This window comes from Hypomesus nipponensis, chromosome 18, assembly GCF_054491055.1.
Source record: "Hypomesus nipponensis isolate SF chromosome 18, ASM5449105v1, whole genome shotgun sequence".
Lineage (NCBI taxonomy): Eukaryota > Metazoa > Chordata > Actinopteri > Osmeriformes > Osmeridae > Hypomesus > Hypomesus nipponensis.
The window spans coordinates 19,856,924-19,870,850 of NC_140378.1; the positions used below are offsets into that span (position 1 = coordinate 19,856,924).

Sequence of the window (13,927 nt, forward strand, 5' to 3'; positions counted from 1 at the left end):
GCCTTGCTTCTTTCTAAAGAACTGCAGTGTCAAAACGGACACGTTAAAAAAAAGGAACTACTTCTGTGGTGCATTACATGTGCAACACCTTCCAACTAGTGAAAAAGTGCGGTGTGGAGTTTTAGTAAACAGCAAAGTTGAGGTCATCATAGACGCCATTTTCCTGCCTTGGTGTATGTTGACCCGGCACTCAGAAGGCCTAGTGTGTCATGATTTCATTTCAAGAAACACTTTCATCCAGAGAGATATACAGGGGGATTTGAACCTGCAACTTCTTGGTCTGGAGTCGAACTGCCTTCAATCTACATCGTCACCGACTGTGACAGTTAAGAAACAGATCTATGACTTGTGTGAAAAGTAAAAAGTGTTGCAGAACATGGTCTGTTACTTTTACAAGTGTAAATCAAATGTAACAATATGTAAAGCTCTTTATCTTTACATCCCATCTCACAAACAACTGTACATGAACACCTTAGACTCTGCATTCTTGTGTACAAAACCATATTCTGTGAATACTTGTGGTGTAAAAACTCTGGAAGGACTAACAACAGCAGTTTCCCTTTTTGTATAGGCTTTACATCCTGTTCACTTTGTTCTGTAGAATGTTCACTTTGTTCTATAGAATGTTCAGTTTATTCTATGGATTGTTCATTGCGTTCTAGACTTCCACTTGATGCCAGATGGGGGCGACATTGCCCTCAAAAGCCAATCAAGTCCATTTGGTAAACTTCCAGTAGATATCAATTCACTCAAACTATGTGCAGCTTAAAAACAGTCGCCTACATGGCATGTATTCACATGTATATCCACAGTCCTTTTCCATATTCCAAGATTAATTTGTTAGGGTGAACAACTGTATTTCGATCACAAGACTCAGAAGCTGGCTTTGTAGAAAAATGATTTAGTGGAGTACACAAATGTTATGTATTCATCAAAACTGACATTGTTCGAACACTGTAAGTGATGAAGTGCCATGTGACTGGTGGATAATTAGTGTTTTTTTGATAGAAACTTCAATGAACAGAACACGTTAGTTACAGACCAAGATTCTAAATCCAAGATCATGCTTCTTCACAAACCAAGAGGACAACAACCAAAAATGTACAATGTTTGTCTGTCCGCCCATACTATACAAATAATAACATTAACCAATCAGAAAGAGGCTGATTGTTAGCCTAATTACAAGGACTGACTCAATCCTGTTGCTGCAGCCAGAAAGATGAAAAAGCATACTGATTGCACAATCTTTTAATAAATAACCCTAATTGTTTTCAGACAAAAAACTAAAAACAACAAAAAAAAAGAATATATACAAGTCTTGTGGTTGATGAACACCTGTGTTTTACGTTTCACGCCACGGATGAGAACTACTCGGGTCCAAAGTCCAGAACACAAAATCCTCGTTCTTCGGCGACAGTTTTTACACTCAGACATAAAATAAAATATAGGAAAGGTTGTTGAAATAACAGACCTGTACAATACCTTTACCTCCAAGACAAAAGTGATGACTTGACAGGCTAGAGGAAGCCCCGCACAAACACAGGTTACAGCGTTTACAGCCGTACACACACAATGTCTTCAAATCATGTCTTCACGTTGACAAACCACCACCAATCCATTCAGTGGTTACTGGTTTAGAGGATGGATGGCTTTATGGTTGTGTGGATCAAGTCCATCCAAAACTGACTGGTAGTGCTAGAAATTGAATAAACTGCAATATTGCTAATGTTAGAAATAAAAACGATTTGCTCTTCTTGAAACACTGCCACTGAATGGAAGGCTCCGACACAGATAATGTTTTTTTTATAGATGGTAGTTCTAGAAGTCCAGTTAATCAGACATTTTGATCTTAAAATGAATGAATGAATGCAGTTTTAGTTTGAACATGGCTTGTCTGTAGTTAACAGCCTGATAACAGAAAGACCAGAACACCCAAAACAAACAATGTCTTGTTCTTTTTTGACACTAAAACATTCACATGCTTATTTAGTTAAAGGAGTCAAGTATTTGAAATGATCAGCGAGAACTACCTTAAATATGGCATTACAAGGCCAGGTCACATTTGAGGGAAATGACACCAAAGTTATACATGATCAACAGTCCCAACTCTTCCAAAGAATCCCTCTTGAATTATTCTGTACTTTTTCCCCTCCAACAAGGCAAAAAGAATCCTTTTCCCATCTCTGCTTAATTATGAACAAACATAAATTATTAAAAATTCATGTCAGCCTCTCTCCTATGCCCTGACTGAGCAGCAAACTGGGAGGCATTCACAACCCAGAGAGGTGACATGAGATCTTACCCCCTCTCACACACGGAGCTTTGAAGGACCCCTGTCTTGTTACAGGGATAGAGGCCCACGGGTGGCTAACTCAGTGCCCGTGTGAAAAAACAGTGGAAGCTGACTAAAAAAAACAGGAGCTTTGAAGGACCCCTATCTTGCAGCGTGTCACAAGGGGACCCACATGAGGACCCACTGGTGGCTAACCCAGTTCCCCTTGTGAAAAGACAGTTGAAGTTGAGCAGGCAGCGATGGCAGTAGGTGAGGGTTCAGGTCCAGTTGCGGTACAGGTAGAGGGAAGAGAAGAACAGGTTTACACCCAGGCTCGCCGCCAGGAGACCTGGCCACAGCACACGACTCAGCCAACCTGGGAGGAAGAACACCGACTTCATGACCAGGAAGATCTGACCAAGGATATATATAAACACTAGATGTTTCGTCCGCGTTACTGGACAACGGAGTCGAACATCCACACATGGCGGCCATCTTGCCACAGGCAACTCGCTCACCCATAACATTGTGTTGATGCTACATGTACTTTTTAAATAACCATAACTTGCTCAATTTGCAACCGATTTTTAAACGGTTTGGTTTGGTTTAAAACGTCAGAGATGTCGCTATTCCACTGCATACTTCTATTAAATTTTTTTAAAATTACAGAATTATTTATAAGTATGCAGTGGAATAGCGACATCTCTTGACGTTGATAACAAACCAAACCGTTTAAAAATCGGTTGAAAATTGAGCAAGTTATGGTCATTTAAAAAGTACATGTAGCATCAACACAATATTATGGGTGAGCGAGTTGCCTGTGGCAAGATGGCCGCCATGTGCGGACGTTCTAGACGCCGCTGTAAGACATCTAGTGTATATATATATATCTATGGATCTGACGACACGTCAAAAATCTTTTAAAAAGAGCATGTTGGCATGAAGCCCCTCAGTTCACACTTCTATCTCACCATCTGTATTTCACAGCGCCGTGAGGCACAGCGCCGCGAGGCACAGCGCCGCGAGGCACAGCGCCGCGAGGCACAGCGCCGCGAGGCACAGCGCCGCGAGGCACAGCGCCGCGAGGCACAGCGCCGCGAGGCACAGCGCCGCGAGGCACAGCGCCGCGAGGCACAGCGCCGCGAGGCACAGCGCCGCCTCAGAGGAAGAGGGAACCTAACGTTAACCAAACAAGCAAGCGGGCTCACCCTTGGAGGTGGTGGTGTGGTCTGGGTCGGTCCCGGTGGTGGTGTCCACCAGGCAGGCTGACGACCCGGAGGAGCTTCCCCTCTGGTGGGGCTCCTCCAGCACACTGGCCTCCCTCAGGAGACCACTCAGGTCTGGAACACACACACACACACATGTTTAAGTCTTGTTCTTGGTTCTACTGCCCAGGTCTGGAACACACACACACACACGCCATTAAAGCCAGTTTAGAATAACTCCATCTGCATTTACCGTTCTGACTGTGGAAAGGAGACACGTCCGGAGAGAAACTGCTGCTGTGGAAGGAAGTGGGCGGGGTGTGAAAGAGCGGCGGGGCCAGGGGCGGGGCCAGGGGCTCCGGGTCGTGCGAGAAGAGGCGGAGCTTCTGGCCGCTGATGTTGAGACGGGCGGGGCTGATGAGGGGGCGGCGGCGCCAGGCAGAACTAGAGCTGGATGTGACGGAGCTGGCCACTGAGGGTGCGGGGGAAGGGCCGGGGGAGGGGCCGGGGGAGGGGCTGGGGGATGATGGGCGGCTGCCAGACTTCAGGGAGAAGTAGTCTGGAGGGACGAGGTTAGATGACAGGAGTTAGAATAACTCGGTAAAGGAGAACTTTGTCAGTGAAACCTGAAGCAGTAAGAGTCAAGTACAGCTTTGTTGATTGTCAAGGGGTGAGTGCACACAGGTGATTTACTTACTAATACTTTGTATAGTTAAAAAAGTGACTAAAAGTAAACTTATGTGAACTTGGCAAGACTCCTGTAACTTGAGAGATCAATGCCGTTTAGGTCAAAAGGTCAGTGGTGAGTTGAAGAGAGAACTCCAGCTAGTTACCAGATGACGGAGAGTCTTTGCATTGTGATGGAGGCCTGCTGCCACTGAACAAGTATCCGGAGTCTGAAACACACAAATAATAATAACTGTTTAAGAAACTGGGAAGGGGGACAGATAGACTGGGAGAGGAAAGGGGGGGGGGGGCAGGCTGAGGGGGAGACAGACTGGGGGGGGGGGCTAAGGGAGTCATGCTGGGAGGGGCGGGGTCTCACCGGTCCTGGCGAGGGAGGGGATAGTCCCGAGGAACAGCGCCCGGTTGAGCCGTCCGGGGAGAGAGGAGGGCGAGGCCCTGCGCTCCCTGGAGCCCTGGTGCCGGCTGATCAGCCGGGAGAGGTTGGGGGGCGGCGTGGGGACGAAGAAGGCAGGGGAGACCGGGGAGACGAAGGGGGAAGGGCCCAGGCCGTAGAGATGGCCAGGGGAACCGCCTGATAGGTACCTGGAACACAGGAACATGTCAGGGTTCCACCGGTGAACTGGCATGGCATCGTAACATAACATGTCTGGCTCTGTAATATAACATGTCTGGCCGTGTAACATATCATGTCTGGCACCATCAATATAACATGTATAACATAGGTAAAGGGGATAAAAGTGCATTTTAACCCAGCTCGAAAGGTCGCTGGATCAAATCCCCTTGTATGCTAAATACATCACTCAATATAACACATATAGCTCCTGTCAATTTATCATGTATGGCATAAGGGACAAGTATAGCTCAGTGGTTGAGCATTTGATTGGCCAAGGATCAACTATCAAGGAGGTTAAAGGTTCAAATCCCCTGGTAACATCGCTTTGGATAAAAGCTAAAGTAATACATTAAATAGTCAACACGTGTAGCACTGTCATTATCACACAGTGGCAGTATTGCATGTCAATGTGACACACTTCATGTGTAAACTAGGAGGACACATTCTGCCTATAATTAAAACTTAATTGCATCATATAACTAATCTTATAATAAGATAAGGACATGCTTAAGGGTGAAGGATGTTATTAAAACAGGAGAGAATTCTCCTCAGCATACCTACTCCCTGAATGCGACATTAAAACCGGTTTGTAGAAGAAGAAAAAACGTCCAAGTGAAAATGTATTGATTCGAGGAAGGGTTTAGGTAAAGTGGTTAGAGAATTACACATCAAAAGGTCTCAGGTTCGAATCGCCCCATACTGTATGTCGTTTTGGATAAAAGCATCGGCTAAATGATGAGTATGCAAATGAAATTATAACAACTGCCAAAGTATGACATTGTTACCTCATCGGTCCTGTTGAAATGGTTGCAACCTGAGTGGATTTAACACACAGGAACCACGGAGACTTCATGAGTGTAAAGGAACACTGGAGACAAATGAGAACGCTGAGGCCATGCTTAACCAAACAATCCTGTCTTTAGGCTTCGGGTTCAATAGCTAACTTTTGACAACATCGGAGTTCCCTCAGTCAGGTTCAACAACCCTAACCCAATAGGTCATCTGGGGTTCAGTGATTACAGTAATCATGACTGACTTCATGGATTCATCTTGTTTACACCAGATTACTGGGCTAGTGCTGTTCAAATCAAACATATATATTTTTTTTTTCCCTAACAAGAAATGTTACTGACGGCTTCACATAAACCCATTTAAACTGCCCCAAAACCCTCATGGAAAGGACAAGGAAAAACTCCCAGGAGAACCCAGAAAGAGATGTTAGAATCCCTGCGAAGCACAGTTCAGCGAGGGCTCCCCTCCTCCAGAGACAGAGGTGCAGAGCAGAGGCTGAACACAGTCATGCATCAAGAGCAGACATGAAACACGTGCAACTGGATGTTGAAACGCTGTTGTCGACCATTTGTCCATCAAGGCAGGTGGAAATAGAAGGGAGGCCTTGACTCAGTAGAAGCCCATGAGGTCGTAGCAGCTGCTGAACAAACTGGGGTCATGGGACCCAGCAGCAGAAACAGCCTCTAACAGCACCTGCTGTACGTTACAAAGACCATCAACAAGTCTTTGTGAGAGTAGGTAAGGCATGACCAACTGTCTTTATATTTGTGGTGTTTTGGGGTTTGTAGTCTTTCTAAAGACACGTTATCAGTATTAACATGTTGGTTTTTTTTAGAGAGTTTGTTCATTTCAAGATGGTAGGGTTTGGATTGGAGATCATAACTTCAGCATCAAAAAAATACAAAATAAAATATTTGAGAAAAGGGAGCCAAATCTCACTGATCACTGAAGATCATTGACACAGACCCAATACCAAATTTAATGTAGGCATCATTCACTTACAGACCTAATTTACCACTATTGATTAAACTGGTTCATAAAGTGAACATACTTAATGTTCGTTTTTCTTCCCTTAACCAAACAATACACCAAACAAGGTCATAGGTAGGAAAAGGCTTATCATTTCACAGCAGTTTATTACATTCGATATACAGCGATCAATCAGTGGTACAAGAGTGTTTACATACAAAGCCCGAAACAGTGTTGTGTTACTTCCAAGATGCAGTACCCAAAACAGAATGTGGTTGCTCATTTAGAATGCTGACACGATTCTAAGAATGGACGGAACACGCTAGGACAACCAAACGAACAGGGATGATAGCTTATCTTGCATATTTTGAGGAAAATCTGAAATATTCACCCACCTCTGCTTAATATTCTAGTACCACTTTATGTTTGGTGTGAGTTTCTAAAATGCGTTGACTTCCCCAAAGCTTTGAATATTCTTTCAGGGTACTGAATCTTTTAGTGTTTTCTAAATATAAAACGGAGTAAAATACATATAAAAATGTCAGACAATTAAATATAGCACTACAATTACAATCTCAGTAACAATTATAAGAAAGTTAAATCACATTTTTCTACCTACAACACCCATTATACAACAGCACAAAACCTATAACGATTAGGTAATTCCTTGCAAATATTCGGGTTGGAAAGCATAAAATTAGTGTCTGATAAAATATAGATGCATTTGGTATACGTATCATTTAATGATTTCAATTCAAGATAATGCTGAAGGAAAACGTTTAAGTTAACACAGAAATCATTTTATCAAACTGAAGACCCATAACCAGTGAAGACACGCAGTTAGGGCCCGGCTATATCTGGAGATTGAAAACAAATGACCAAGTCATTCTACTTAACCAAACAGAACCAGCAAAGCGTGTAGTAAATTTGGCTTTAGTGAAACAAAAAACTAATCTGGCACAGTGCATTCTCAACATATGCTAAATAAGGCCCACTCAAAGCAAAGATCTTGCAGACTGAAAACAGTCTTTGTCAAAGGGGTGTTGCAGACAGAACTTCATTTGGATTACAATATCTAGATGTCTGTGTTGGTTCTGGAACCACAACGTGGCTAGTAAGAGTTAACATACAAGATCAGAGGCACAACATGCAAGTACTGACTTGATGGTAGCAACTAGAGTACCACTCAAACCTATGCTTTTTCCTTCAACCAGTTAGAAACGAGAAACAATTGCAATAACGTCATGTGTCTGATTCGGGGGTTACTGTAAAACTAATGTTATTTTTCCATCATTAAAAACTATAGCTTTAAATGCAAAAGTACACAAATTAATCAGGACAATAAGCTGGCAAAAATATTAATGCATGCTCAGGGACGTAGGTAGGTATAGGCAGTCAGTTGAATAAGTGTGCTATGAGCACGATGCTTTAGTCAGGAAGCTTGGTAGAGGACCTCTAAGCTATCACGGCTCTACTCTACAACTGTATTTCAGCAAGACAACTACAAACAAACACTTCAACAACATTAAGAATCAGAGCCAAACATAAAAATAAAATAAAAAAGCTTAACGACTCGTCTCACCCCCAGTTTCAGGTTATGAATATCGCCACAAAATTACCTGTAAACTGTCAATTAAGGCGAGAGTCTGATGAAAACAATGGTACATATTTTTTCAGATGTAGATTTGGTTTTATACGCTACATAGTGCAGAGGCTGCACTGTGTTATCGATCTCTTAATATTTGGGCAAAAGCTGGCCAAGACATTTTAATTCAAGCTGTAAAATTATAACTTCAGTCGACCTTAAGGCCTTTGAACAGCAGCTGAAGGACACAAAACAAGACTGTATGAATATCAAACTATAAAGTTGCCTCAAGCTTTTAGTCATCAAAAGGTTATTCTAATAAAGCGATTTGATTTAAAAAAAAATGAATTATTTTTTATTTTATATCCATTAGATGAAATGGAGGCTTACTGAAAAACGCTTTCAATACAATTGGTCAATGTATTCAGTAAAACAAGCTCTGCAGAGACACAGGTTTAGCACAGAGCAAGGGGCTGGGACAGGCCACTTAACTACATATGTAAAAGACCCCAAGTACTGAGTGAGAGAAGGGAAAATCCCAGCTTAAGGTTTAGCGTTGTAACTATGTAAAACTGAAGTGTTGAACACCTGCTAAGTTGAACAACACTATTTATCCATGCCTTCTTTACAGTTTGTTTTTTCCCCCTGTAGTGTAGCAACGGCCGCAAAAAACTGACATTGATACAACGCAAGCTTAACACCTTGACGGTGCTGCCATTAGTTGGTTAATGAAGTATCGGGACGAAAAGAGGGGAGGGAGGGAAGAATAGAGAAGTGGAAGGAGAGAGAGACAGACAGACAGACAGACAGACAGACAGACAGACAGACAGGCAGACAGACAGACAGACAGACAGACAGACAGACAGACAGACAGACAGGCAGACAGGCAGACAGACAGACAGACAGGCAGACAGGCAGACAGGCCATCTCGGTCAGACACCCCCCCAGTCCCACGGTGCACCTCCTCTACAGCGTACAGGACGCAGGTACTAAAGCACATTAAACCGTCACTGGTCAGATTCTAACCTTCGACCTCTGGCTCGTCTGGGGCCGGGGGACCTGCGGGTTGGCACGGCAGCAGCCAGGCCGACCAGGCAGCAGAGGGAGGCGGCGCCGAGGTGGGCCGCGTCCAGCCAGGCAGAGCCATGGGCTCTCAGGTGCTGCTCTGCCAGGTACAGGCACCACACCAGGAACCACAGCACGGAGGACAGCGCGTCGATACGCCTCAGCCTGGAACGAGACCAGGGACAGGAGATGAGGGCAAACCACAGCACACCACACTCGCCCTGTACTACGGGACTCGCTCAAGTGTATTACAGCCGGGCGCTTTAATGATGCCTTTTTTTGAACTTTATCTCACTCACACTAATCAACCTCACATTCATTAAATCACTTGGCTTACAAGAAAGTTACTTCGATCGTTAAGTTAAGACCCCTAGAAGGTTAATCAAGACCTTCACCTCTCCGGGCAGCAGGAGATGGTGACTCACCTTACAGACCCTGCTAGGAAGACTCCACTGACGCACGCCAACAGACCCACGGAGGCCACGGCCATCTTGTGGCTCCTGCCGTACAGCCAGGCCCCCTCTGCCCGCTCCAGGGCCTCCGAGGGCAGGAGGTCCAGAAGGGCTCGCACCGCCTGCCCCAGCGCCTGTCCTACCGCCTCCGCGCTCCCGTTCTGGGGAGTGGAGGCGTTGAGGGGCAAGGGGGTCGGTTTCGGGGGGACCACCCCCCCGCTGAGGGTCTGAGGAGAGGAGGGCGGGGCGAGGGTGTCTCCCGGTCCGTGGGCCGTCGCTACGACCAGGAAGGCACAGGTCAGGAAGGCCAGTATGCGGAGGAGAGTCACGCCCGTGGGGGTGGAGAGGGAGTAGGAGCTCTGGGTAGGAAGAGAGGGGGGGGGGGGGGGGGGAGAGAATTTGGTTGATTTTAATCCCAGAATGCATCTTGGTGTAACCACCATGAAAATACAGTGTATTTCTTCTTGAGTAAGAGAGGGAGGGAAGGAAGATAGGGGGGAGGATGGGAGGAAGGTAGGAAGAAAGGATAATAAAAACACTAACCCTCACAAATGCTTTGTCGGAGTCTCTGCTACGCTGCAGTTGGTGGTTGAAGACCACGCCCCTCAGCTGCCTGTTCTGGTGTTTGATGTAATACTCCACCGCGGTCTGGCATGGACGACACAGCTTATATGTCTGCTCAAGATGGTGCTTGTACACCTCAATCTCCTCATCATAGTTTTCCTACAAACGGGGAAACAAAAAGTACATCCAGATAAGACATTGCATCTTTTTTTTCCATCTGCCAGGACTGAGCTAAAACACTCACTCTTAAATGAACCATAACAAATATGAAAATTTAGTAAAATATTTTACATTTCAAATGACCTCAACTATAATCAGAACATAAAAAAATTCATGCAGTCACAGGTCCAACATACATCTTCCCGGGGGATGAAAGAGGCCAACTGCTTGATTTTAAGAGACTGGTTGTTGTTGCACTTCTTGCATAGCAGCATCTGACAGTTGACCCATTGTAAAGTCTTGGGCGCCTCGGGCAATCCTGAGGGAAATCCAGCCGACACTCCGTGGTTTAAATGCTCCATGTACTGAGCCGGAATAGGCTTGTTGTAGTCTCCGTTCTGTATCAACACAAAATACCGAAAGGATGTTTTTGAACCTAAATCTTTCTTGTGGCAGTCGTTACACAATTGACCCGCCAAGAACACTAGCTTTGATTGACAAACCTCCTGAAAGCCATTGTACTGGTCACAGGTTGGGCAATCCCAGCAATTCCTGTTTCCATACGGCACAATCGTGTTCTGATCACAGAACCAGCAGTTGACATTGACATGGGTGGGCTTCTTCCTGCAATTGTCAACCGTAGCATAATTAGATGGGAGTTGTTCACTGTTCACTTGAGGTGGCAAATGTCCGTAGCGACTCAGTGTGATTTCCCAGAATATCCTAGGTTTATATAATCCTTTTGTAGCTGACGTAAACGTGTTAGTCTACATCGTTTCGAGGTACGTCAGTTTGTTAACTGTAGCGTTCCAAGTTAAGCAGTTTACACACATGCAAATGCAAGGAAATGTTACTGTACAGAGTACAGTTGATAGGCTATAACCCTGTCAGCAAGCAAATCGATAAGAGCTGATCTGCATTGTATACTACTACGAATACCAACATTCTGAAACACCTGCAAGCTAAATAACTAGTGGATGGCTAACATTGACAGGTTGAGTATGGAAACAAAACAGGCCACGCATGATATTTTAGCGCCATACCTGGTTGCGATTTTGTAAATCAGAGTTCCTCCCGCAACGAAAGCTGTTGCTCCTACTCCACCGTACATTAATTGGGGATACTCCAAAAGAAGTTGGTTAAAAGTATCCATTTCCCCCTGCATTAACTTACAAACTAGCTAAGAAACATGAGAGAATAGTAGTCTTATTTTTCCACCGCGCACACGCGGCAAACCCCCTTTCTTGGTAAACTGGAGCCTTAACGGGAAGCGGAAGTACGTAGAAAATGTGGATACAACCGTTTTTTCTTCCAGGGTACTCTGGCCGGGCGGAGCTTTTCATTATGCTTTGACGCAAACACCAAAATGTATTCGAGTTTCAATTGGGCTTCCCCAGTTTACCAGACGTGTAGATCTGTGTGTATTGAAATTAGCATGTTCCATAGGGAGCATGGCCTAAATTCTGAGCAATTTCTTGAAATCCTAGCGGAAGAAATTCATGATCTCCAAGATCAGTCAGTCAGTATGTAGAGTTAGATATTTTATTTGATATATTGTGTGTATCTATAATAATCTACAAATAGGCTTTATGAACCAAGTTATCAATCAAAGTAAATTATCTACAAATAGGCTTTATGAACCAAGTTATCAATCAAAGTAAAGTGGGTATGAAAGGGAGAATGTTTTATCAAGTTCAAATTTTATTAAGTTTAAGCTACAACTCTTAGTAGCCAACATGTTTACATTTTATAAACTTCTGCACACATACACACGACTAGGTTGAAGATGAATCGCCTAAACAAGGTTAGGCTATTTCATGTGCAACCATAATCCACATGCAGGTGATGTAGGCACCGGCCAATGCAAATTACCAATACGGTTTTATATACAAATAGAACATGTATTGAAACATACATGATGTTTGACATCAATTCAACATTCATTGAACGGAAATGTATCTTAAATGACAACGTTAACATTTGATAAATTAACAGGAGAATACATGCACTTAAAGATATTTGATGTGATCCTAATTTGTAATTGATAATCTTACAGAACAATACAAATAAATAACATGAACATATTTAGGCATTTAGCTGAGCCTCCATTACCCTTTGCATTGCTTTATAGGCTACTTAGTATACAAAGTGCAACTTTCCGAAAGTACTAGAATATTTCAGCAACAAAACATTAATTAAATTTAAGTGAAACTGCTGCCGTCCTTTTAAAAAATAGAGTAAGAAGTGGCAGGCGAAAATAAGTTTTGTGTGAACTAACAAGTCAACTTCCGAATACCATAGCAAACTAATCCATTGAGTGAACAAGTGGCATGTCTGGTGGCATGGCATAGGTGTAGTGAGGGTATGCTGTTTGAGCAGAACCACCACTGGGGCTCAAGGGCTGCGTCACTCCGCCGTAGGGACATCCGTTATGGGGCACCAGCACGGACGGGTGTCCGTGGTACGCTCCGTAAGCCGCGTGATGGAAGCGGTGATTGTGGTAGGTCACCGGGCTGTTGGAATATCCAGGTGGGGATATAGGGCGCGAGTGTCCGCTTGCTGCGCCATGCGGAGATGGGAAGCCGAAGGGGTTGGCTTGGGGCTGGCTCGTCCAGGAGTTACCCAGAAAAGGAGGTTGCACAAACACGTGCGCCTGATGCAGGTATAGGGTCTCGCTGTACTCCACGGGGGGCATTCTCGGGGGGTACGGCAAGGAAGACAGCCGGTACGGTCTCCTCACCCTCCTCCGTCGCCTGTAATTCCCCCTCTCAAACATGTCTTCAAAAGCAGGATCCAGAGTCCAGAAGTTACCTTTCCTGTCACCAAGTCCTTCTCTAGGAACTTTGACGAAGCACTCGTTGAGACTGAGGTTGTGTCGAATGCTGTTCTTCCAACCCTTCTTGTTCTTCTCGTAGTAGGGAAATTTGGAGATGACGAACTCATAAATTCCGCTCAATGTTAGCCTCTTCTCTTTGCTTTCTTTGATGGCCATGGCGATAAGGGCCACGTAAGAATACGGGGGCTTCTCTGCCCGGTCCCCCTTTGCGCTTTCAGTCTCATCCGTCTCCGCCGGAGGACTATAGTCCGTGCATCGCTTGGCCTCGAGCGATATATCTAAGCTCGTATTCAATGTTGTCGTTTTTTCCGGGGAATCACCCGTTTCTCCCAGCATATCCATCTTGAGTTTCACCGTAGCTGCTGGAATGAACTGCAGCGTTTCATGAGGAGGTACTGTGGATGACATTTGTGTTCACAGGTAAGACACTCGGTTGGTTACTGCTCGTTATAGGCCCTCCCACAGGTGCAAGAGGACCGGAGAAGCACGCGCCCTTTGATACGGCCGCGTTTCCCACGTTCATCTGATTTATTGGGAGGTCAAGTTCGCGCAGCGTTTGTTTTGGTTGAGACTTAAAAGGCAGAGTTGTGTCTACGAATGGAAAAAAAGGACATGAAACCTTTGAAATCCACCGAACGCGCCTGCTTCAGAGTAAAACAATTAAACTAGTTAAATTCTTACTGTTTAGTCTGAGCTCCAGAAAACACCTCACTTTCAATATCTTACTT

At 44.6% G+C, this 13,927-nt stretch overlaps 2 protein-coding genes across 2 annotated transcripts; both read right to left on the reverse strand.

The window, feature by feature from the left end:
- Window positions 1-885: 885 nt before the first annotated feature.
- On the reverse strand, window positions 886-11,623 carry tmem201 (transmembrane protein 201). Its single transcript, XM_084680255.1, has 11 exons — window positions 11,407-11,623; window positions 10,867-10,987; window positions 10,561-10,761; window positions 10,184-10,363; window positions 9,614-9,999; window positions 9,150-9,353; window positions 4,523-4,746; window positions 4,311-4,373; window positions 3,731-4,036; window positions 3,481-3,612; window positions 886-2,648 (listed from the first exon to the last, which is right to left on the reverse strand). The coding sequence occupies exons 1-11, from the start codon at window positions 11,526-11,528 to the stop codon at window positions 2,551-2,553; spliced, it is 2,037 nt and encodes a 678-aa protein (XP_084536381.1). The 5' UTR covers window positions 11,529-11,623; the 3' UTR covers window positions 886-2,550.
- A 478-nt stretch (window positions 11,624-12,101) lies between these two features.
- Window positions 12,102-13,607, reverse strand: foxl2l (forkhead box L2-like). The gene has a single exon (XM_084680256.1). It carries the CDS (start codon window positions 13,605-13,607, stop codon window positions 12,669-12,671), a length of 939 nt encoding a protein of 312 aa, XP_084536382.1. The 3' UTR covers window positions 12,102-12,668.
- Between the last annotated feature and the right edge of the window lie 320 nt (window positions 13,608-13,927).